Raw genomic sequence first — 27,882 nt, forward strand, 5'->3', positions numbered from 1 at the left:
ACGACCACTGTAACTAGGAGGATGCAGACCACACCGGCTAATTGGCAAATCTATAGGCAGTTTCAAATCCAACTTGTTTCATCTGTTTGTAATGTTATGAAATGGAAAAGACTAGACTCTTTGTTATAATTATCTTCATCAATAACATATTTAATCCATTTTACCAAAATATCGCCGTGTAATACATCACTTTAAAATATATCTCGTTTAATCTAATCCATAGTTTTATATATATAATATATCTGTCGGCAAGTCGAACTGTTTCGAAAGGAACATGAGCGCGAGTGTGTTGAATATTCCTCGACGTGAAGAGCGGTTACTTTAGGTTACGGTTAAATGCGGACGAGCGTACAATCGCAAGTTTTCGAAACAATTTTACTCCCTGACTTATTTACATAATTTAATTAAGTTAATTAATTACCGATCATCGAAATAGCTTTACAATAGAATAAAATTTGTAAAAATGAGTTATTTACAGTTTTATGTACAAATTATTTATATTTATAATCACTCTTAACAATTATTATACAATAAGTGTCGGTCCTAACCAAATAATAAATTCAATAACTGAGCATTTGTAATATCTGCGAGACGGAGAAGTGTCTTTAGGACTTGCGGACCGGCGGGGCGACTCCACCGCCCCTAACTTATCCCATTCTATTAACTTTATCTACGTTTTGTTACATATAATAATTCCCTATCAAGTATAGCACAAAAGTACATCACTCGCAATTCCTGCATTGGTTTCATAGTTTGTAGCGGGCAGTCCTCGCAGGCGAGGACTCACAGGCGGACGGGGGAGGGCGGGGGCGGCCCGCGCTCCGCCCACTAACTGGAGCCCACCAGGATGTGCATGAAGCTGTCCAGCTCCGGGTCGGGGCGCTCCTCGGCGGCCGCCCACGCGTTCCAGCTGCCCGCCAGGCTCAGGTCCACGTCCAGCGGCGGCGGCGCCTCCCAGCCGCCGCAGGGCTCGTTGTTGTTGAGCGGGTCCAGCGCCGACTGGCTGCTGAGGCTCAGCACGGAGCCCCAGTCGATGGGGCGCGCGCACTCTTCCTCGCCGTAGCCGGAGTCCGCGTCCGACGCGGCGGGGAAGGGCGTAAGGCGGCCGGCGGGCGGCGCGGCCAGCGGCGGCGGGTCGCGCGGCGCGGGCGCGGGCGCGGCGGCGCGGCCCTCGCGCGCCGCCTCCTCGGCCGCGTCGCGCTCCGCCTCGCGCTCCATGCGGCGCAGCGTGTTGCACACGAGCACGGAGCGGCGCAGCGACGGGTCGGCCGACTGCCGGAAGCGGCTCAGCTTGTACACGCACAGGTTCATGATCTTGAGGCGGCGCTCGCGGTAGCACTGGCGCGCGCAGCAGCGCCGGCGCGGCCAGCCGCCGCTGCCGAGCTCGAGGTAGGACTTGCCGTTCTCCGCGCAGCGGATGGTCTCCTGGTAGGGCGGCGCGGCGCGCGGGTTTGCGCGGCAGCCGCAGTCGGGCCGCTCCTCGGGCCCCCAGGCGGCGCCCCACGCGGGCCAGGGCTCCCCGGGCACGGCCACGGCCTGCAGGCGCGCCAGACTGCTCTCCTCCCAGCGCGCCGCCTTGCCGCCCGCCGGCGCGCCGCCCGCGCCCGCCGCCCCGTAGCACATCTTCCTCTTGCCGCCGGCGCCCATCGGACCAGAGTTCTGCAAACGGAATAACCGAGTTATTTCCCTAGTAACGACACTAAATACATATTACATATATACACAAGGCAGTGCGACAGTATGCGCTTTAGCCGCGGACGTTAGATAACATTTTGTAATGGAGGGCGGTAAACTAAAAGCGGTCGGTGGAGTAGTGAGTTGCGAGGAAAAGCGTGGCCGGAGTTTGGTACCGACACTGGGAGAAAGTACAACTCGGTACAATCGAACGCCATAAGCTATAATGCTATCGGACTACGTTCACATTTCTTGCAGCAAATAATATCGCTTTCAAATCGCTCACCGTAAAAAAATACCCGAGTTGAAACAAAACATCATCGTGTCTTTATATATTTATATAAATATTATATATATATATATATATATATATATATATATATATATATATATATATATATATATATATATATATATATATATATATATATATATATATATATATATATATATATATATATATATATATATATATATATATATATATATATATATATATATATATATATATATATATATATATATATTATATATATATATATATATATATATATATATATATATATATATATATATATATATATATATATATATATATATATATATATATATATATATTATATATATATAACAATATATAATAGTTTCCTTGCACGACCGGCAGAGGGAGCCCGTCACAAGAATGTTTCGTTAGTTAACAGCGATCACGTCACGTCCATAGCAACTAAAAACTTTATGATACCAGTGTGCCTCGGTTTGCATAACAACGGATGATTTTTAGAACTAAATATGATGACCATAGGCAACCCAAGTATCTTGCAAGACCGTGATATATACCAATATGCCTACAATTAATATTATTAAAAGGTAAGCTTGTGAATAATATCTTCTACTAAGCATTAATGCACCCCATGATGCATAGGGCACTGCAACGTTTCGAATCAGCGTTACTCTGGTTGATAATTATAGTTACTTTCTTATTAGGCTTCAGGCACCAGTCCAGGGTGATATTGAATAAATATTTAATGTAGACTATGAATTGATTAAATATTAAGTTATTTTTATAACTGGCTTCCTTAATCTACGGCCAGTGATGCAAGGGACACTGCGTCACATCAATGCGATATTATCTTAAATTCATCGTAAAAGATTAATTGTAAAGAACATGAAAGTGAGAAGATCAGTGGGTTTAACAAGAAGACTAACATCATCCCCAATATTGCAGTTGAATATCCACAATGACGTGACCACAACAAGCTGCTCTCCGGCATTACCATTGCAAAGGGAGGCGACCTGCCCAACATCTTGGCCATGCTCCAGCCCAAGAAGACCGAGAAGGTGCAATACAGTGATAATTCACATCTGTATAAGCGCCCTCGAAGTAGTATTTTAAGAAAATGGCGCTATATAAATTATTTTGTTTTATTTTATTTGAAAATTTGACAGAACAGTTACATAAATTCGACGAGTAACACAAAGCAGGTATTTTTACCGTTCTAGTTTCAAAATTTCACATTTGTAGGTTAGTGAAAATACATGGAAAAGGGACGGGAGGGAGTAAAAGAGAAAAAGGGAAGGGTCGAAGCTTAAGTCCAAGACAAATAATGTTAAAATTGGGACACACCACGATATGAATATCGACTTACTATGTACGCGATCTCAGTGCTGACAATCTCAAGTTAGCATATCTAAATTCCCTTATTTATCATTGACCAATTTTGATGAACGATAAATATAGGAACCTTGCTTAGAGCAAACTCTACTCGTGGGAAGCGCTAAGGTATCAATTGTCCCAGCGATCCGACCGGGAACTGTAAAACTTATATGTTCCAGCAATTCTGGCGGCGAATCAATGTATGCGTCTAACAATCTATAAAAGAAAATCACATCTGCTGATTTTCCGCGATCATACTGTTATTGGTACTGGACTGATCATGTAAACAGAATGTCAGATGACAGACTTCCACGTATCGCCCTTCAAGGAATCCCTGAAGGACTCAGACCCCCAGGCAGACCTCCAAAAAGGTGGAAAGACAGCTAGGAGTCAACATCCCAAGAGCGACAAGCGGAGGCACAAACAGATCCTTAGGATCTAGAAAAAGAAGCAGAAAAAGATACTGTTATTCTCTTGTGCTTTTTCACAGTAAAAAAAATTTGCGTGTTTTTTTACGATGTTCTCTGTTATTCGCTACGTTATCGTTCAGAGTTTTAGCAAGAGAATCAGCGAGCGAACTGAGTAGGATCGGAAAGCCAAAGCGAGCGCACAACCTTGAGGCGGGAGGCAATAATAATTGTTTTTTATTCCCAGCGAGTGGCTCGGGCGCGCAAGGTCGCCGCGACTTGCGACGCAGAAGGCTGACTCGGCTGCTCACTGCTGGCCGCTAGTTGCAGTACAACGTACAACACACAACCGCCATAGGTGAACCGGTGCGCGGCCTTCGGCGGCCGCCGTAGCCTGTAGCCTGTAGCTGCCAGTTGCCGATCACCGCTGCTTGCCGAACGGACCCCGCCGGCCATAGATAAAATGTCATTTTCCGAATGGCTGACTTTTCCCGCTTCGACTGAGTTTGTATTTTACTAGCCAGTAATAATTATGACAGCGGCCTCTTCTTTTGCCAACTTCTGACCAATCAAAACGTCAATTGACAATATCTTTTCATTCATTGATTCGGCAGTCACTGTGTGGTAATATCTATCCATTTTTTATTTAATGTTTACTTGGTAAATACCACTATTTCTTAAAATCTATCGTGACTCAAGGGCACAACTCTAAAATTTAGACTTAGCTCCACATACGGTGTTTGAAAATTATGCGGAATGCATCGAAACACGTCACACAATAGATTTTAAGAGATGAAAATATTTTCTTCTTCTTATTCTAACTCTCGTCCGCACCCAATGGTGAATATGGTACTACATCGCGTTATCTTGACCGTTAATTACGCCCAGTCAAAGTCTTCAAGTACCCTTCCTAACCTAACCTAACCCCATAAGCGCTGAAAGATACATAATGGCCTACCATGTCATCGTAACGTAACACGTTACGATGCGAGCATTCGTATAGTCAGTACAGCGAGCCGAGCTCCATCCATAATTTCGGATGCTCGCTGATGCTCGCCGCGAGCGATGTTACGACATTACGTTAAGACGAAATGCTCCGGGCAGTCCCTACCATGAGACACTGCATCGGATCGACGCAGTGTTATCTTGATTGTTAATTGCATGAACGCAAGGTGATCGCCCTGCGCTTCAAAAATATGAGAGTGAAAATCACACATATTTATTTTAACCCCCCTGGGAATCGAACCGAGTCAAGCGTGCTCACCATTATACCACAGAGGTGTCAAATTAGTTAGAAATATAATTAATTCATTCGAACCCTTATCCGCACCCCAATGGTGCATAGGGCACTGCATCATACAAACGTAGTGTTATCTTGATCGTTAACACACGAAGGGAAGGTGATCAGCCCTACACTTCAGGTACCAGTCCAGGGTAATATGGAATAAATATTAGAGGGAAAAAATCATTTATAATTATTAGACCACCCTCTGGGAATCGAACCCGGGTCCTCCAGAACGGTAGCCGAGCGTGCTGACCATTACACTACGGAGGCGGACAAAATATAAGACAGAAATATAATAGTAAGGAAATATTTGTTATAAAAAACACCCTGAATATGATTTTCCTTATTTTGTCCGCGAGCAGTTTTGGCAGCTCGGATATTTCCATTTAGTTTTTTTTTTCGAAGACCGTGCGGTATTCGGAGAAGTAGTTATAAGTAGGTAGCGCCGCAAGACGAGGCGAACTGGCGCGGAGTCAAAAATCGTCGGCGGATCTAAACAGCCGAAAACCAGAATAGCGCGTTTTCAGATTGCGTCGCTATTTCCAGTCGCCGACTTGCCGGCCGTCCGACCGGTCGCGGGAGCGGCGGGGGAGGGGAGAAGACCGACCAGCGGCTGGTAGAAAACACCGGAAGTTGCGAACCACATAACAACGCCGGACTGGAGTATTTTACATTTTTTTCTAACATGCCACTTGGAGGAAACACAAAGCACCCCGCACAAATGAAACTAACACTCAATGGTTACATACAGAGAACTGCAAGATTCAAAAGGCAGAAACGCATCAAACAAAATCTAACACATACTTTGGTCAAAAATTGGTTAAGGGGATATTCGCAACACGCAGAATTCATAAGAAAGAGACCACCGGAGACGTCATGTCCATTCACCTCCGAGTTTTTCAAAGAACGTATATTGGATTTTTTTATGAATATATTACTTACTCACTTACTTATAACCCTTATCCGCACCCAATGGTGCATAGGGCACTGCATCGAATTGACGCAGTGTTACCTTGATCATTACTTACATGAAGGCAAGGTGATCACTCTTGCGCTTCAGGAACCAGTCGGTAATATTAAATAAATATTACAGTGTAAAATCACTAATATTTATTTTCACACCCCTGGGAATCGAACCCGGGACCTCCAGCACGGTAGCTAAACACGCTGACCATTACACCACGGAGGCAGACAATAGAAATTACAGAGAAAATATTTTTATTTTTATTTTTTATAATTCCTTATGTGTTTTTATTATTTACAGAAATATTTAATTTTCATACTATTTCTGTGAGCCTAAGTGGTTCATTATTAGAAATAGGTATCAAATTATGGTAGAGTGGATTCGAACCGAGAAACTCTTAACTTAAGAGTCCGCGACACTAACCACGGGACCACAACCCGACACCTTTCAATTACTGTTTGCTTATTAAAACCATATAATTATTTTGAAGAAAAAAAAACAATTACGTAAAAAATGTTACCTGGATTTAGGGAAAATTTAGTTGCGACTTGACAAATTAATGCTGGGCCTTAACGATGAATATGGCGATTTTAATATGTTCAACACGACATGGAGAGTCCAAAATAATAAATAATATTAATATGATCAAGTTACCACTAGTTCTGTAGGAAGCAGTGCCCTATGTGGTAGGTACCCATAAGGTGCGGGGATAAGGGCTAGAAGAATAATATCTGTATAGGTTTGAAAATCTTCCAGTTTTTTTAAAACAAAAAAATTAATAGTTGCTATTTGCTTTTATATATAACTTCACACAGTTTTGAACATCATTTTAATTTATGAATAAATGTTAAATCAGACACTGATTTTTTGAGTATACAAAGCCGTATTTTATGACAATTCGCTCACTCCTTTCAACAACGTCATATATAAAAAATCGTCAATATTCAGTTGTGCATGTATTCGGAATGCCCAGAAAAGGTACTATATCCCAGCAAAAGCGACATATTTTAAACTTAATATTTACCCGCTACAGGGCAGAAAGTGTTGTTTTTGCATTTTGAAGAAAAAGTATTATTTTATTATTTTTTTTTTCACTAAATATTTTTCAAATGGAGAAAAAACCTTCAGGTTTTACCTAAAATATCTGTTCCACAGTAAAAAGTTCAATAAGTGGCTTGTATTTATTTTTAAAACATTTCATTACATTCTTAAACTTTAAAAACGATCTCCTGAAAAATCAAGTTTTTTTATATATGACGTTGTTGAAAGGAGTGAGCGAATTGTTTCGCCTGTTATGGTATTTTCAAACGAATGGCATTCGTTTGAAAATGTAGAGTGTGAAGGCCGATATTTCTCGACGGTGATCCCACCACATTATTCTGCTAGGAGTTGGAAGCAAGAGTGTGAAGATGCGAGCGATGCCAGCACATCCGGTACTGGTCCGCATCTCGGCGCGCGCGGCCTAACAAGACGTGTCTCGTCCTAAAAAGGGAGATCGTATTTATTCCAGCAGCCGCTGGACACGCCGGAAATGAGAGACCCTTTTGGCAAGATGGCATCTTGTACCGGGTGCTAGAGAAGCCGAGAGGAATGTTACACCCCCTTCCATAACCCATCGCTAGAGGCTAGCTCTGAAATAGCGGTAAATATTTGGAAACACCGTAGGTGTGCGGAGGGACTAGAACTGGCTTCTTAAATGAACCAAACATATTCTCATATTCTCGCCTTGCGTGCCAGACGCATATCGAAAAACGAAGATATCGCACTAAGGACGGGAAAGGTATTTCTACCCGTTCGGTCGATTGATGCTTAAAGCTGGTAAGTGTATTTTTACCTTCTGCGCCGGCCTGATTTCAAAGTCAGAAAGGAAGGAATTATTTAATGTTTTTATATGAATATTATGTACCAATCTCTTTGTTAAGGTCTAAACTATATGTACACAAATTATCAAATCCCGTCGCCAGCGTTCTGCAGGCGTAAAAAACACTCGCCCGAAATGTGATAGAAAGGAATGTAACGGTGAACTAAGGATAATTCAAAAGATTAAGAAAAGTTCTTCAAGATACGGACATGAACATATTGTATACCAGGCGATTGCCATGGATCTTCCTCGAAATGCATCAAGAGACCAAAAAAATCATTGATGCTACAGAAAGATATCATGGTTCGAAGGCATGGCCTAGGTGACGTTGTATGTGATAGAAGGACCACAACCTGAGGACGAGGAGAGCTGATCCAAACAGTTTACAAAGAAGATAAGTTGGAATGGAGCCAGGAAGAAGAATAAATATATGTATGGACATGTGGAGCGGATGGATAACGAGAGAACGACCAAGAAAGCTTATTTGGAAAATGTGAATGGGAGAACAGAACGAAGACGGCCGAAAAAGACTCGGCACGACCAGATCAATCAAAACTAAAACCTGGTAGTGTCAAAAGTCTGCGCAATCGGAGGGCATGTATGACTAGATATATGGATGTCAAGGAGGCCTAGGAGTCTATGTCAGGACAGTAGAGTGTGGCGTCATATACTTTCTGGTTACTCCTGTAGGGAAACAGTGTGATAGTAGTAGTAGAGTATTACATAATATATGGTTTAATATTGTATAGTCCGCCTCCGTAGTCCAGTGGTTAGCGAGTTGAAACCAGTGGAAAAAGCGTGATGGTTGCAGTAGCAGAAAAATTATAAAGCCTAAAGTTTTATAAAACAATTTGATACACGCGCCGCGATCCAACTATCACGAATAGTTAGTCAGGAGATATTTGAATAAAAAAACCTAAAACGCCATTTCAAGGCGCTAGCTCTCGAAACGAGTTTTGGAACGATATCCGCCGCCCAGTACGAAATCAAGCCATTTTTTATCACAGCAAATTTCCATCGCGCTACTCTTAGTGATCACGCTTCATAAAGCTCTTTAAATATATGTATATATTAAATGTTAAAAGCAAACACTGATTTTTAGAGTATACTTAATTGTATTTTATTGTTGAAAACAAATTTGCGTCTATTTTTAATTTAAGTTTTACTTAGTAAATACCACAATTCCTCGATGCATTCCGCATACGGTGTTTGAAAATGATGCCGAATGCCGTTTACGTTTCGATAAACACGTGTCACAGTAGATTTTAAGATATAGTGGTATTTACTAAGTAAAACTTAAATTAAAAATTGATAGATTTTTAATGCAATTAATGAAATTTGTGACAATTGTTCCGCCTTGTTATGGCATTTTCAAACTTTATCCAAAGCAATCTACATTTCAAAGCCATTCAGTGTTTTTCGTTGTGAAAAATATCTTATAATATTCTCAAAAGTACGATGTAATAATGTAATAAACATTCATTTTCAAATAATGCTGTTATTATGTTTTTTTTATTAAAAAAGTGATAATGAACACAATTACTGTCTTGGGTCTATTAATAAGGCTCACGATTTAATTTACTAGTTTCAAAATGCCATAACAAGGCGAAACAATCGTCACAAATTTCATTTTGATGTGTTTTTAACAATAAAATACAATTAAGTACACTCTAAAAATCAGTGTACGATTTTCACATTTAAACTATAAATTAAAATGGAGTTCTACAAATTAAACGCCAAATCTATAAATACTCTTTAAATATCATACGTAATTGACTTTAACAACCGCCATTTTATTAAACAAATATGAAATTTAGTACGGTTAATACTATTATGATGACTTTTTTAAAGCAATGCGTTTAGTTACTTAATTCAATCTTGTTCTTCCTGGCTCCATCCCAACTTATCGTCTTTCTAGACTGTTGGGATCAGCTCTCCTCGTCCTCAGGTTGTAGGTCCATCTAGCATGGACAACGTCCCCTAAGCTATTTCTTCGAATCGTGTTTTCTTTCTGCAGCATCCATGAATTCTTTGGTCAGATGTTTTTCGAGGAAGATCCAAGGCGATTGCCTGGTTCACAATATGATCAGATTCTCTGAATCCTATGGGCCCATACCATCTAAATTACCTTTCATCAACCTTACTATTAATATCAGTTACACCCAGGGTTCCACGCTTGCATGAACTTCATATTTCGTCTCTAAGGGACAATTCGATGCAGAAGCATATATCATTTTTATGCGTAAGAAGATGGAAGTCTGAGCATTTCAGAGCAACAAATACTCAAGTGATAGTAACACTATCAGCCGAAATTCCACATACATCAAAATAATAATTAACATACTAAAGGAATCCTACAACAGCGCATATACCATCTTTAAATTTTTAAAGCAATATGGATGTTTATATGGATTATCGGGACGAATGGCAACTACAATTTAAAATCACCCGTAGCAATTTTTAACGCCGTTTTAGTCTGTGAAATAAAATGAAATAAAATATAACAAAAGACGTGTGCAGTAGTTATTAGAATCATGTATGATACATGTTTATGGGGCGAGGCGGTAAGTCGTGCCACTACCGATTGTATCTGTTTTACTTTCGCGAGTTGCGCAGAAGAAAGTTAACAGGGAAAATTCCGTCCGAACTTTCAATACAATGAACTAGCTGTCAAATACGAGTATGTTTCGACAATAATACTCATAAAACAAATATGTTTCGACAATATTAATCATAAAACCAATCATGTTTCCACAATCATACCATACGAACGTCATGTGATAGGTCATTACACAATACTGAGTAGATAATTGAGGTGAAGTAAGTTTGGATCCATTATTACATTTGTGACGTTGATGTTACCTTTGAAATATTTACTTAAAATATTCTCTAAGAATTCATACCGCTATTCAACTCATTGCGATTTTAAATCACCTGAAATAACATGATGCACTTTTATCATGCACAAGATGTAAGAAAAGAAGAGTATTTTTGAAAGAAATCTAAATAGATAATCTTGTAAAATATGTATAACTTTTAAAATGTAATTTTTAAAAAAATATTCAAATTTTTGTACTAACATTTCTTATTCTTTTTTGACATCTCATCAAAGATGAAGAAGAATATTGAAGCCTGGGCATTTACGGGGCTGACGACCGTCATAGGCTGGTTTAAGTGATCACCTGACATACGTGTAACATTTACCAATTCTACTCATTATTTACAACCACAACACTTAAATTTTTGTAAGGTCTATAAGTATATATGAACCAATTTTTGAAACATTATTCTTGAATCACTAGAACTTCACTAGAGACATCTATTGGTGAGATGAAAAGAAGCTTTTTATTGATCAGAAACTCTTTTATTAGTATGTGATGTCCGAATCCTGGATTATAATAACACACATGAGAAACGCCAGAAAATATCATTTTCATTTTTATTATTAAAGCTTATAATAACATTTCTTACTGGAACTGCATTAATTATAATGAAACAACCACTATATGTTTTTTCACTTTTATATTATATTATTTGACCAATGGTCGGATTTCGTCGTTATCGACATCACAGCACTGATGTAGAGAATAAAAATTAGTGAATAAATTGAAACAAATAGGAATTTATTAAATGATTTATTTAGCAAACAAATTTGTTTTCAATATATTTTTTTTAATATTGAAGAAAAGATTAGACATGGAGTTGTCCGATATAGTACGAGTACTTCGCACAATGGCATTTTATTTATCTAGAAGGCACAATTTTACATTATATTGTGTGGTTAGGCTAAAAGGGACAGTGCTGCGGGTGGAAGGGCCTACGGTACACAGTGCCACGTGATGTACGTGTACGTGCCGAGAGAGCCCAAGTAGGTCCGACGTAAAGGGCCGTGCCAACCTACTCTAAAAATAAACAACTAACCGAACGTTGGGAAATATGCCTACTCGCGCCGCAGGGCTATGTGTACTACTGGATTTCACGGCTTACTTTGTGCGATTCAACCAAAAACAGAGGACAGTTAAACCTCGATATAACGGATTGATTGGGGGGAGGAGGTGTCCGTTAAAGCTAAAAGTCCGTTATATAACAAAAAAGATTAAAATATTTGGTATATTAAAAGCGTTGTTAACTTTGTGCTATGGTAATACAACACTCTCCTTATCAAGTTCCTGATTAGCCTACACTAGATTATCCCTCCTGTTCCCAACACAGATTTAAATAAAATATATTTATTTAGTTAGAATAAATAAAAATCCAGTTAATGATCTATAAACCTTGTGCATAATAAGCAAGGTAAATAATAAATGCAATTCCTATCTAAAAGAAGAAGAAAACCACTCTCCTTATCATTATCATTCATCGTTCACTTTGTGTAATACCAGTTGAATGTGGTATTTACACAATGGAACGATGAAAGATAAGAAGAGAGTTTTTAAAATTAAAATATTAAAAAAAAATATGAGCACTGTATTTAGATATAAATAAATACTACAAAACAGAAAAAATGCTATTTTTGTCTTTGGACACTTGTGAAATAACGTTGCTGCATGATATCTACGCGCTTGTTTTTGGTAATCCTGCTTTGAAAAAGGATTCAAATTTTGTTTATACTTATGGCGTTTTGAGATTATTTACATGCGGCGACACTTGAAATTAAGCATGTAAAATACTAACTAACGGGACGTTCTTAATTTTTTAGCGGATTTTTGTCCGTTATACCCGAAGCCCGTTAAACAGAGGTCCCTTATATCGTGGTTTTACTGGAATTCAAAAATATGTATTAATTTGTATAAGACAATTAAAATAGGCTGCAAATGAAGGATAGATAAAAATGCAACTTGTTTTTTTTAACACTTTTGGTTACCGTGGGATGAACATAAATAAACAGTCCGAAAACTTGCAGAAATTCTGAACCGAGTACAGCGGTGACGGCATCAGATGATGTCAGATACAATTTGAAACCGATGAGAGTGACCGCCGCTGAATTATCGATCGAAAACCATAATCTGAGAATCAAAATGTGAGGAGATAAATGACGACAAGTTAAATGTATTAACTTCATTTTTTGGGTCTGAAATCACATCATTTCATCGCATCACAAACATTTCTATAAGCTCGAGAATTCGCTTATCATGTTACCCTGGACTTGTACTTTCATATTAAATATATTGATGCGAAGAATAATTATTTATTTATGTCGTTTTATATGTCAATATATTTGTAAATTGTAAAGCGCCTTGAGGTGATTTCCCACAATACCGGGATATATAAATTTCCTAATATTAAACGCATCGTTTACTTTGTGGTATGGAGAAGCGAGCATTCTATATAGACAGAAAAGCAGTGCCTATCCTAACTTACCCGCGTAACATATAAAAATGCAACTAGTACCTACCATACCTTACGAAGCACTACCCAGCTTACCTTACTACTACTACTCTACTTTCCCTGACAGGTGACACTTATGCGTTCATTATTGTAAACCAAATACAGATTTAAATCTTTTTTGTACTGGGCTCAAGTAACACATCAAAGTTCAAGTAGCCCCGTTCTACGGTACTTCCTTTTGGTGTATTATTAGTTCACCCTTTTTAAGATAAGTGGTAGGAAAATGACGATAATTTTCCCGCGTTCTGATTGAATTGTCGATACTTGAGTTATTACGTAGTAAAAATGTACATAGACGAGATTTGTAATACGTTTGTAGCAGGTGTAAACCGCAAAGCTTAAAAGATTTATCGCGTCGGCGGTGCATTGTTCCGGCGTGTTTACTCGAGTGAATCGTGACATTGAAGAGCGAGTGTTTAGCCGAAGTCTGGAGCTAAGAGTAAAAAGCCCATTGCGCAGAAAGTGAAGGAGTAACTATTCTATTAGCACAGTCGCTCCCTCGGCCGCCGCGTGACCTCGTCTGGACCGGGCACGTGCTCGGCCCGCCTCCCTCAGGACCCAGGATGGGGGGGAGGGCCACTAAGGAACGTGTGTCTGGGAGGAATCCTAACGAGCGCCAGACCACGTGCTACGCCACCCGTAAATTATTACCACCCGCCCAACGTTAGAGGTCACGGGATCGAGGACAATGCTAACGGTTCGGCCTGACAGGCGTCCCGCATTATCGGACTTTTTCTACTGACCAAAAAATACTAGTCGCCATTCGTTTAAGTGGATAAAAAATTAAATCGGATAATTCTATAATGCAACCAACATTTGAAGAGTAACACATAAACTATAGTTTAGTTTGAAGCCACCAGGCGACGAATATACAGTTAACAGTTTGATTATTTTATTAAAATTAAACACTTGATTATTCACTTTAATGAGTTTTATTTATATATACGACTAGTTTCGAAAACTTACAGATGTTTTCATCTTCTGGTACAAATAAAAACAGGTAATTTAATTACCAGAAGATGAAAACATCTGTTTTTCGAAACTAGTCGTATATATAAATAAAACTCATTAAAGTGGTATATTGAAGTGTTTAATTTTAATAAAATAATCAAGTCATTCCACAAAGTTAATGCCGAATCAATAAATAATATATTAAAGTGTGATTATTTAAAAATAGTAATAGTGTCGGGTTGTGGTCCCGTAGCTAGTGTCGCGGACTCTTGAGTCAGAGTTCCTCGGTTCGGATCCACTCTACCGCAATTTGATACCTATTTCTAATAATGAGCCGTTCAGGCTCACAGAAATAGTGTGAAATTGAGGTGTTTTTGTAAATAATAAAAAAACAAAAACACCGTACGGTGTTTGAAAATGATGCGGAATGCATCGAAACACGTGTCACAATAGATTTTAAGAAATAGTGGTATTTATTAAGTAAAACTTAAATTAAATTGATATTTGAAATACAGTTTTAAATCCAATTTATGAAGCGCCCTTGAGGTAGTATTTTACGAAAATGGTGCTATATAAATTAACCTAATGTATTATTATTATCGGAAATCGTGTTTTTTTCTTCTAAATTAGTCAAAATCACCGAGAACTGTCCATAAAATAAGTTTTGTTATAAAACGAGTTTCAAGATTTTATTAAAAATGGCGTCCTAATCTACCCTTCAAATTAAAACTCTGTGACGTGACGCATCTAGCATAGAGAAGGTAAAATAATATCGCGACCGATATGATATCGCACCCACCCTAGCCGCTAATAATAAAACGTAAAAAATGGAAAAATGTTGGAAAATACGCTATTACGTTGAACAGAGAAAGCAACACGTGGCCGTATTTAAATATCAATGCAAATATAATATGTAGGTACATCTCCGACCTATTGAAAACCCCAGTCTGGAATGAGTCGGCATTTTCTTCGGGAAATAATACTCGGAATCCGGGAGGCAATTTGACAACCCTAACGAAGGAGGATGGCGTCGTAAAGCGGCCCATTAACTGTCTTGAAAGTTTGCAGTGTTTACTCAGGTAGGGGGTAGGTAAGTACGAGTATGTAGCGCTACAGAGGGTCGCGGAAGGTCAGGGTTAATGAAGTTAGCGATAACTTTTAATAGTTTTGTCGGGGCATTGTTCCGCAATCGTAGTATGAAAACTATGAAAGTTCATCAATGGGGAACTTGCATTCATATTTTGTATATTAAAAGCATTGTTAACATAGTGGTATGGTAATATAGCACTCTCATCATTCATCGCTCACTTTGTGTAATACCACAAAAGTTAACGATGAATGATAAGGAGAGTGTTAACTAGCATTCATATTTTGTATGGTGTATTAAAAGCATTGTTGACATAGTGGTATGGTAATATAGCCGCCTCCGTAGTGTAATGGTCAGCACGCTCGGCTACCGTTCTGAAGGTCCCAGGTTCGATTCCCAGGGGGGGTCAAATAAATATAAGTGTTTTTTTCACTTGAATATTTATTCAATATCACACTGGACTGGTACCTGAAGCGGAGGGCTGATCACCTTTCCTTCGTGTGTTGACGATCAAGATAACACTGCCTTTATATAATGCAGTGCCCTATGCACCATTGGGGTGCGGATAAGGGTTTGAATACAGCACTCTTCTTATCATTCATTGTTCACTTTGTGTAATACCACAAAAGTGAACGATGAATGATAATGTGGAATAAAGTGGATAATGTTCATATGCGAGGAGACAAGATGTCGAAAGTACCTATTACATTTTTCTAACTAACTACCAATACATCGCTTCCCCATGAAAAAAAAAAATATATATATAAATGCTTCGCAGAACTAAAGTTTTCCCTTTTCTTTCTCAAAAATTAACAAGTTTTGACATATCAACATAGGTGAAGATGTATATGAAAGTCTGGGTATTTGTTTCCAGGGCGTATGACCTGTTATAGGCTGGTCAAGTGATAACTTTACACACGTGTAACATTCACCCATTCTATCCATGATTGACAACCACACTACTCAAAAAAAAATACTCAACTCCTAGATATATCGAAGTTTCAAAATATTCGAGTAGTCGGTTGTCAATTATGGGTAGAATTGGTGAATGTTACGCGTGTGTTAAGTGATCACTTAAACCAGCCTTTGACGGTCGTCAGCCCCGTAAGACTTTCATATTTTCTTCTTCGTCTATGTTGATATGTCAAAAATACTAACTAACTAACCATCGCGCCGCTTCCCCGCAGGGGTAGGCAGAGAGAATAGAACGCCACACAACTCTGTCTTTGCAAACATTTTTCGCCTCTTCCACGTTCATGCATCTCCTCATACATACCCGCCGATTCTAACGACTCCTAACCTGACCACTTTCAAGTATTTGGCATACCTGATCGTGCCATATTTTTCTCGGTCTTTGGTCCTCAAAAATGACAAAAATAATGTAAAAAATATCGGAGTGATTGTAGCCGCTCGTTCGGACGAGGTGCACTGCCAGCTATAACTCGCATCTCCGTAATGTCAAGTAGTTAGGGTGCAAGCTGCATTGTGCAGTGCGCAGGGCGGGCCGCCCACTTGTTGAGGAGCGCTGAGGAGAGTTTAACAACTTCCTTTTCAATGGCATCTTACAATGGGAAAACTTACGGCTGCACTGCGCGTGCGTCACCCACATATCTGCCCGGAATCTACACATCCTATGTGACCCACAATAAAACATATTACCCACCCACACGACTCGAGGCACGGAAGAAAGGAGACAGTCTCTCGAAAGCCAAAAGAAAACGAAAGTCGACTAAGAAGAAAATCCTTTTTCTTATAATAAATGTTAGGATTTTTTTTTCCTAAATGACGTCTAAATAACTAACTGCGTTATGTTGTAACATAGTCAAACGCGTTTGAAATTTGACGACATAGACTGGTACCTGAAGCGCAGAATTAATTAACTTTGCCGTCATGTTTTTAACGATCAAGCTAACAGTGCATCAATTTGACATAGTGCCCTATGAACCATTGGGTGTGGAAAGGGGTCATAAGAAGAATATTAAAAGAATTCTAATATTTTTCTTATGAATGTCTTTTTAATTTACTTTTTTGTTCAAAAGAACAAAAAAGTAATTTAAAAAAATAAAAAAAAAATAATAGCCGAATAACCTACGAAGGAAGCGCTTTAGTGGCATTCATTACATCTTAATAATAGCCATAAAGTTTAGGTATGATTGACAGAATGCAATAAAAATAGGAATTTAATTGTGGCAGAGCGGGAAAACATGCATGAACTTCATTCGGAAATTCTTCAGCACTAGAACGGAATTTTCATAATAATAATAATAAAACCCTTATCCGCACCCCAATGGTGCATAGGGCACTGCGTCATATAAACGCAGTGTTATCTTGATCGTTTACACATGAAGGAAAGGTGATCAGCCCTCCGCTTCAGGTACCAGTCCAGGGTAATATTGAATAAATATGACAGTGAAAAAATCACTTACATTTATTTTACCCCCCTTGGGAATCGAACCCGGGACCTCCAGAACGGTAGCCGAGCGTGCTGATCATTACACTACGGAGGCGGACTTTTCATATAAATCAAAATTATTTAACAACAAGAATAAAATTCGCGTAACAATGTCCCGCACTTACCGAAATTTAAAGCGAAAAAAATGAAGTAAAAAGGTTTTTTATCGTATTAAAAGAAAAAGTAATTAATATGTATTTTTAGTACTGCTGCGTAATATAACGTAATAACGAACGTAACCGCATGACGTACGTAGGTCGGGGTACGAAGCTTATCAATTAACTTCACAAAGACAAATGTTTTACAAATCAAACGGCGAAAAGATTTCTCGAGAAAAATGTGAAATAAAATCGGCTGGCGGTGAAAGACGTCGCTAGGCGACGCTGAAAAGTATTGACATTGACTTCGTAACGAATTCGCGTAACATTTTCCCGAGGTCCATTGACCTTGCGCTTTTTATCAAATTTGTAAGGAAAATTGCGTCATCGCTCGCTTTGATAATGGGGCGACGAAAAGCCAGTACGTACCTAATTCATGCGTAACGTAACCCACAGTATAACATTATTTGTGTAAACATTACGATGAGGTAGGTCAGGTAGCCGTCCGAACGATAAGAACATGTTTCAATTAACATAATTAAATGTTTTCGCATCGTAAAAATATCGTAAAAATTTAATGTTCAATTTGTTTGATCGGCTGACATTGTTTATGATTTCAAACGCGTGACATTAAGACGAAAATATAAATAACTTTACTATCTGGACAATTCGTTCACTCCTTTCAACAACGTCATATTTGAAAAATCGAAAATTTTCAGTTGTGCATGTTTTCGGAATGTCCAGATAATGTGCTATATCCCAACAAAAGTGGCATATTTTTAACTTAATATTTACCCGCTACAGGGCAGAAAGTGTTGTATTTGCATTTGCAAGGTATTATTTTATTGTTTTTTTTTTTTTAAATATAAGTACTAAATATTTTTCAAATGGAGAAAAAACATTCAGGTTTTACCTAAAAACATATATTGCACAGTAAAAAGTTCAAAAAGTGGCTTGATATTTATTTTTAATACATTTTATTATATTTTTAAACTTTAAAAACGATCTTTCGATATATGACGTTGGTAAAAGGAGTGAGCGAATTGTCGAAACGATTGATTTTTGACACAACGAAATTCGTACATATGTATCCATGTGCATTTTTGATAGTCAGCTGTTATATATCATATATTATGTCATGCATAAGGGTTGTCACGTTTGATGTGTCGAGAGAATAAAACGATATTCTGCCATCGAATATTATTCAGGAATCGAATAGGATAAAGGATGTCTCTAGTGAAGTTCTAGAGAATTCAAACACTAAGTTTCGAGTTTGATCAATATATTTAGAGGTTCTAAGAATTTGAGTAGTGTGGTTGTCAATCATGGGTAGAATTGGTGAATGTTACGCGTGTGTAAAGTGATTACTAAAACCAGTACATGACAATCGTAAGCCCCGTAAATGCCCAGACTTCCATATTCTTCTTCGTCCATGTTGAGATGTCATAAAAATTATATTTAAAATCATGGTTTTCACCCCTACCTTATTATGTATATAACATAGAAGTTTATCTAGCCTCCCAGCAGTCTGGTGATATCGATAACGATGAAACCCGGTCACTGGTCAAATAAAATATACGTAGAAAAAATAATACATATACAGTACGGCTGTCCAAACTTAAACAGTAAGGGACATTTTTTGTAGTACGTTTTTTTTTGCATTTTTGGACCAAGTAAAACCTACTTGGTCCAAAAATGCAAAAAAAATGTCCCTTACTGTTTTTTTGAGTTTGGACAGCCGAGTAGTTGTTATTTTATTACGCACACGTAAGTGTTCTTATGTCACATATCGCTCACTCCTTTCAAGAACGTCATAAATCAAAAATCGACAATTTTCAGTTGTGCATGTTTTCGGAATGCCCATAAAATGTACTATATCCCAGCAAAAGAAGCATATTTTTAACTTAATATTTACCCGCTACAGGTCAGAAAGTGTTGTTTTTGCATTTCGAAGAAAAGGTTTTGTTTAATTAGTTTTTTAAATATACTAAATATTTTTCAAATTGAGAAAAAACCTTCAGGTTTCACCTAAAAAGATCTGTTGCACAGTAAAAAGTTCAATAATTGGCGTTGTATTCATTTTTAATAAATTGTATTATATTTTTAAACTTTAAAAACGTTCTCCTGAAAAATCAAGTTTTTTGATTTATGACGTTCTTGAAAGGAGTGAGCGATATGTATTTACGCTATTGACGAAAAATGTATGTAACTTATATAAAGTATTACTAGATACCGCTTAAAAGTTTTGTCCAAGTTGAATCGAATGTTAGTGAGTGAAGAGCAAGGATTATATGTATACATAGAATGTGACGCTAAAAAGTTTGCGTAACATTAACCTCAATACGGCCGCGGTTCAAGGATACGTTACATGTTACTCTTAGGAATACAGTCGAGTCTCTTCATGCCTATCTTGTGAATAGTTTTGTACTTTTTAAATTGAATTAATAACAGGTTGACAATTGAATCCACTTGGCTGTTTGACCTGTTTATAGGTTTATCGCTCTCACATGATCGTCAGGCTGGTAGGATAATGAAAATTATTATACAATTTATACTGAAATATATACATTTCTACTTATTCTCAATGGGATATCATGGGAAGTTCCTATCACACTCCTTGCCTACTCAACCATCATTTGTTTAGTTAATGTTGGCTTTTTAAATGGCTAGTTTTCAGGTTCTCAATCAATATGGCTATGCCACATATCGCTCACTCTTTTCATGAACGTTATAAATAACTTGATTTTTCAGGAGAACGTTTTTAGAGTTTAAAAATATAATACAATGTATTGAAAATAAATATCAAGCCACTTATTGAATTTTTTAATGTGCAACAGATCCTTCAAGGTTTTTTCTCAATTTGAAACATATTTCGTATTTTTAAAAAATTATTAAACAATACCTTTTCTTCAAAATGCAAAAACAAAACTTTCTGTCCTGTAGCGGGTAAATATTAAGTTAAAAATATGGTGCTTTTGCTGGGATAAAGTACATTCTCCGAAAACACGCACAACTGAAAATAAATTATTTTTGGTATATGACGTTGTTGAAAGAAGTGAGCGATCATTTTTAACCATACTCATTCAACTTTGCATTCCTTTCTACTTTCTTTACTTTAACTCTTACTTACTAAGACTTACCCATAATGAATAACCAACTAAATTTATCTTCGAGTTCACTTTTGAAAATATTTCCATTGTGATTCGTTTGTCGTCTTTCTCCCGTTCAATTTTTTTATTTTTATACAAATGTCAAATCGAAATAATCTTATTTCAATGACCTGATGATGGAATAATTTTTCGAAACTGGTAGTCACAAAAAAGTGTTTAAAAAAGTGGTATTACACAAAGTAAACAATGGATGGTAAGGGGAGTGTTTTAAATATATTTACAACATTTTAAGTGTGTCCAAATACTTTTCACAAAATCTGGATTATCTCCAATTACAGGAGTGATTTTCATATTATTTTTTTTACATCTCATCAAAGATGAAGAAGAATATGATTTAAAAATAAATAAATATTTGAGTAGTGTGGTTGTCAATAACGGGTTGAATTGGTGAATGTTACACGCGTGTAAAGTGAACACATAAACCAGCCCATGACGGTCGTCAGCCCCGTGAATGCCCAGACTTCCATATTTTTCTTCATCCATTTCGAGGTGTCATAAAAATGTTATTTAAAATCATGGTTTTCAACCCCTAAAAAAAATAAAATGGTTTTTAAATCATATTCTTTTTCATCTTTGATGAAATGTCAAAAAATAATATTTTAAATATATGTTAAATACGTACTATGTGAAGGATACGAGAAGTACGTAGGCAGTTGCAGTTCGTGTTGTAATCGTTTCTGAATTTTAATAAAAAGGGTCTCATTTCTCTCCCTCCGTGAGTTAGGGTGTAGTGCGTAGGTCCCTAAACGCGCCGAACAAATGTCCCAGAGTATTGTAAGTGTAATATTCAGGGGGTTGATGGGGTTCCATTTTCCCGTTTATTCCCAACACAGAGAGAGGAGAAACCATTTCTGGGAACCCTGTAGCACCCCCCGCTCCCCGCTCCGCTACCCTTCGCCGCACCGCTCGACATCGCACAACCCTGAGCCGAGTGGCTCGTCCACACCGCCTTTATTAAATTACTTAGAATTGTATAGCTACATAAGGACCGTCAATCCATTTGATCTTCACATTCGTTTGATAATGCCATAATTAGGCGAAAAAATTGTCACAATATTAATTTTTAAGTGTTTTCGTTAATAAAATACAACTTAGTAGACTCAAAAAATCTGTGTTTGATTTAAAATCAATACATAAATTAAAATGGAGTTCTACAAATTAACGCCAAATCAATAAATAATTCGAAAATATATTTTATTTCAAACCATTTCACAATATTCTACACAAGTTCTAACTGCTGTTTGAAGTAAAGTTGAATATAACACTCTCCTTATCTATTGTAACTGCAGACAGTTGGTAGAATTCTATATTGCATTGTTGGGTAATATTTCCAAAATAAAACACGGTTTTTGTTGGATTGAATTCTACATTTATTTATGTATATTTTGATTCAAATATACATAAATAAATGTAGAATTCAATCCAACAAAACCGCGTTTTGTTTTGGATATATTACCCAACAACTCTCCTTATCATTCATCGTCCACTTTGTGTAATCCTTGTCGATTCTGATCCTGTAATTGTAAATACGTAAAGTGTAGTCATATCTAAGTTTTGTTTATTAAAAGCTTTGTTATCTTTGTGGTATGGTAATATAACACTCTCCTTAAAGTGAACGACGAATGATAAGGAGGGTGTTGTATACCATATCACAAAGTTAACAATGCATTTAATATACAAACGTTAAATATGATTACACTTTAGTTTTATACAATAACAGGATCTGAATCGACAAGTAGTTATCAAATTACTTATATTGTAAAATAATATAATTGTGAATCGAACCTAATCATGGTAAGTAAATAACCTTAAACTTAACTAATAAGCCACGGATTCAAAATGATATGTGTATGTACGTGAAAATTAGAAAGAGATTTTTCAATACAAGAACAATGTTTCTTTTTTTGGTGAGATATAACGTCTATTTTTCTGATTCATTCTGGTTGAAGCTGGTTTTATTATCTAGATTAATTTCGCAAAACTGTTCAAGTAGTATTTTACGAAAAAAGGACTCAATAAATTATTTGAAACTATTATTTTTATATCTGAATTTGTTACACAAAAGGGTATAAATTATCTTCTAAGCCTCTTTAACAATATGTATAGTAAAAAAATCATTAATGTTTTCTTTAATGCACATTTTGATCAAAATGCGGTCTAATAAAATAAACCATACAAAGACCAATAATTCCGAAAACTACTAAATGCCGCCTGACATGGAAAAATTCGTTAAAATTCCAGATGATGACGATTTTAAATTCATTTCTTAATTAACCTTACATCTATGTATTTCGATCTCGCTATGTTATGAAATTTTAAGTAATTCCATTTCATAATTTATATTTGAAGCACTAACTTTGTGATTTTCCATTTTATAATTAAAATATAACTTTGTTTTAAAATCACTATAAATGTTTTTTTATAACTTAATTATAATGTCTACCGGTTTTAATGCTAACAGCTTCTTTATCAAGACAGTTAATATGTATTGATAAAGAAGCGGTTAGCTTCGAAACCGGTAGACATTAAAATTAAGTTATAAGAAAATATTTATAGTGATTTTAAAACAAAGTTACATTTTAATTATAATTCCATTTTAATTTTGGGATAATTTTTCAATGCTTTATGAAAATTACACGCATAATACACAGATTGTAAAGTCGTGTCTATATATAGAAAAATTTACTAAAATGTATTCAGTGCTTTGTTTTGAAGACAGTGTAGACGGAGCTTTAGCCAACCCTAAAATACAGCACCTACCAACCTACCTAGCGAGGGTAGGTACCACGGTAGGTACCTCGTGTAGGTAGAATACTGCCGGAGAGAGAAATGAGGCATTACTGGGGTGACCAGCTTATTACATTACTTTAGGAGGGTATTTTGAACTAGAGGGATTATTATAATTCTTTACAAAATAGAACGAGTTATCCGAGTTTTGTGAAGGATTGTCTGCGGGTAAAAACACCAAATCCCCGAAAATCTCTCACATTATATGCTAGTCTACTGAATTTTGGAAAAACAGTGCCTAGAGATTGAAAATATTCTTACTTCATACGTATTGTACAACTTACGGAACTTGATCCCTAAAGTATAGTTTATCTTAATTATAACATACGGTAGAAAAACTTGAGGCAATATATTAATATTATTAATAATTTCGGGTTGTGGTCCCGTGGTTAGTGTCGCGGACTCTTAAATCAGAGTTTCTCGGTTCAAACCCACTCCACACCACAATTTGATACCTTTTTCTAATAATGAGCCGCTCAGGCTCACAAAAATAGTATAAAATTGAAATATTTGTGTTAATAATAAAAACACAAAGATTTCTCTTTAAAAAAAAAACATGAAAGAGGCTTATTTTTTAAAGCATTATACCTAAATTGACACTGTTTTTATTTTCAAACTAACTTTCTAACTAACCATCACGCCGCTTCCCCGCACAGGTAGGCAGAGAGAATAGAACGCCACACCACTCTGTCTTTGCGAACATTCTTCGCCTCTTCCACATTCATGCATCTCCTCATGCATATATTTCGACACCTGACCCGGATTATTAATTCAAGTGTTACTTAGTAAATACCACTATTTCAGCATTACTTTCAAACACTTTATGTGAAGCTTAATAATAATTAAACCCTTACCGCACCCCAATGGTGCATAGGGCACTGCTTCATATAAACACAGTGTTATCTCGATCGATTACACATGAAGGAAAGGTGATCAGCCCTCCACTTCAGGTACCAGTCCAGTGTAATATTGAATAAATATTAGAGTGAAAAAATCACTTATATTTATTAAACCCCCCTGGGATCGAACCCGGGACCTCCAGAACGGTGAAGCTTAGTAAAATTTAAATAAAAAATAAAGTTTTGAACTCACATTTCTTGGTGAAAATGCATTTCAGATAATAAAATAACAACTATGTAGTTTTTTCTACATATATTTTATTTCACTGCATTGAACTGACGGTATATGAGTCAAAATTAGGGGAAAATAATAACTATACTGATATAATTTAGTATATCAATCAAATATGTTTTAATTTAAGTTTTACTTAAATTAAAAAACATTTAGTAAAGACCACTATTTAATGAGTAAAGCTGAAATTAAAAATGGATAGATTTTACCACAAAGTGACTGCCGAATCAATTAATGAGATTATTGAAACTAGTACAGTTAAAAAAAGGCAAAATGTGTAGGAAGTTAATGACCAAATACAGAGCTGTGTGGTTAAACATTTACTCTAACAATTAGTGGTATTTACCAAGTAAAACTTAAATTAAAAATAGACAGATTTTACCGCAAAATGACTGCCGAATCGATTAACGAAAAGGTGCGTTTTAATTAAAATTTAATATCGGATTCCTTTTAGCAAATTGTCCCAAAGATATTAGGAAAGCATGGTGCTTCTCCGCGTATAAAGGGGTTGGTAGAGAGGGGGGAGGGAGGGGGGTGGCATTAGGAGGGGAGACCCCCCGATCCCCGCGTCCCGCCCCATGCCCCGGTAATGTACAGCCGAGGCAGCGCCAACATAGGATATGAGAGGGATTGCGAACCATTTTTTTAACCCCGAATGCCAAAATATATATTTTTTCAATATAATTATATGTCGCGCCACATGCCATGGAAATAAAAATGCATAAAATGTTTGTGTAACTTCAGATTTTCAATGTAAACAAAGTATGAATACATCGAAAAAATAATTAAGTACTTATTAATGGCAAAATTTAAAAAAAACAATTAAATGTATTGAATATTGAAAGCATTAACTTTGTGGATCATATTGATATACTATTTCGAGAAATAAAAATACTTTGTGTTCTGATCCACTCACAATTTGAGTGGATCAGAACACAAAGTATTTTTATTTCTCGAAATAATGAAACAATTAAAAAATATTGAAACGTGCGGGATGTATTAAACAATGCGATATATGTATGCATGAATGTCGTCATATCGTTTCTGTAGATAAATATGAATGTCGTCATTATGTATCATATAGATGGACCCCAAGCATTCTACGATGGAGGCTTTGGGAGAACAAAAGAGGTGTCGGAAGACCCCAAAAGAGATGGTCCGACGAGATGTTAGCTGTGTGAGAAACTGGCTGCAAGCAGCAACCAACCGAAGGAAATGGAATGGGGAAGAGGCCTATACCCAGTAGTGGAGGTCAGAGGACTCATGAGCCCTTCTTTCATGAAGAAGAAAAAGAAGAAGTCGTCATATCCTTTGTTTCCGTAGTTTGCGAAACTATTGATGAACGAACAAAATACACATGGCTGTTTATTTATTTCGGTTATCAACAGCATCATATATAAAACAAAACATTAAAAGAATATGCGTTAAACAAGCCAATTATACAGTATCTACTCAATGAATTAGGGCCACGCAGAATTTCACGCAATTTCTCAATTCAAACAGGAATAACTCAGAGAAAACCTTGAATAAAACAAAATTGAATTTTATTTACACATGAAAACTTTATTACGCTTAAATTATGCATATATTTTCATATAAATATAGTTAGTATTTAGTATTTCCACCTTTGGCAGAAATAACTGCCTCAATTCTTTTTGGCATACTTAAAATGCACTGTTTTATCATGTTTTTTATTTCTTCGTCTTCTGACCAAATTTTTTGAATATTTTTTTTTAGATAGTCTACTGTCGGATTTGAAAATGAGTATACCTTATTTTTAACATGCTCCATACGTTTTCTATAGGATTAAGGTCCGGAGAATTTCCAGGCCAGGGGAGCAAGGGCAGATTTTTGTTAGACAAAATTTTTATTATTGATTTAGCCCGGTGGCAAGGTGCCCCATCCTGCATGAAGGTGTATGGACCTTCTGTTGGGTCGAGTGTATGGTAGAAGGGCAATAAAATTCGTTCGAGGACCTGCTTATAGGAATTTCGGTTCATTGTTCCTTCCACGAAAAACAACGGCCCAGGTAAATTGTTAATAATACATGACCATATCATTGTTGCAGGGGGGTGTTTGATAACTTTTACCACACAGGCCTCATTGTAACGTTCCATTGGTGTTCTCCTGACGAATCGACGGCTCTCTGTCGCGGCTTCTAACTGGCACTCATCACTAAAGATGACCTGAAAAATAATGAAAATTTAAGTTTAATTCAAATATATAAGTTTATTTACTAAAATGATATGTTGAAAATTCAATTTAAATAAATACCTTTTTCCAATCATCTACCGAGTAATTTCGATGTAGCCTGGCCCATTTTAATCGATCCGCTTTCATTCATGGTGTCAATTTTGGTACTTTTACAGGGCGCCTGCATTTTAGATTTACTTCGTAAAGACGTCGCCTCAGTGTTGATACCGATATATTTATACCCTCTTCTTCCAATTTTATTTTTAATGTTTTTGCTGATGCACTACGGTTTTCTAAGGCACTTTGAACGATTTTTCGATCAGTCCTCGGTGTTGTTTTTCTAATCCTACGACAGTTCTTTCGCCGATTGCTGGTGGCGGGTGACTGATTTTTTATTGATTTTGAAATTCGGTCCACTGTTTGACGAGAAACGTTTTCTTTTTTTGAAATTTCTCTATTAGATAGTATTCCTAATTTCAGTATCACTATAACACTAGACTTTTTTTCCTCAGAAATGTCTTTACTTTTTCCCATTTTGTCCTTTTCAAAAAAAACACTTGTGTTTACAAAAAAAAATTATACTTTATGAACTAAAATTAAAAATTAAGTTTTTTTCACAAGACACGATAACTATATAACCTCTCTGAACAAAACAATAACCAGAACTCAAGAAACTTCACTAATAAATGAGATAGGACTATTTTTTGAACTTTCAACTATCTGTCTACCTGTGCTAATTAGGGACCTTTCTCAGAAAAAGGGTTTGAAATTTTGTAAAGG

General features: G+C 36.8%; 1 protein-coding gene across 1 annotated transcript in view; it reads right to left on the minus strand.

Annotated features, from left to right (window-relative positions):
* Positions 1-692: 692 nt before the first annotated feature.
* Positions 693-27,882, minus strand: part of tara (SERTA domain-containing protein 2 taranis) — a 94,771-nt gene continuing 67,581 nt past the window's right edge. The window contains exon 2 of the mRNA XM_088262753.1: positions 693-1,659. Within this exon, the coding sequence (XP_088118879.1) occupies positions 829-1,659 (831 nt within the window). The 3' untranslated portion in view covers positions 693-828. The remainder of the gene's footprint in view (positions 1,660-27,882) is intronic.

The sequence above is a fragment of the Brachycentrus maculatus genome, unplaced genomic scaffold (genome assembly GCF_059751285.1).
Source record: "Brachycentrus maculatus isolate JH-2025_06_01 unplaced genomic scaffold, ASM5975128v1 h1tg000188l, whole genome shotgun sequence".
NCBI classification, from domain to species: Eukaryota; Metazoa; Arthropoda; class Insecta; order Trichoptera; family Brachycentridae; genus Brachycentrus; species Brachycentrus maculatus.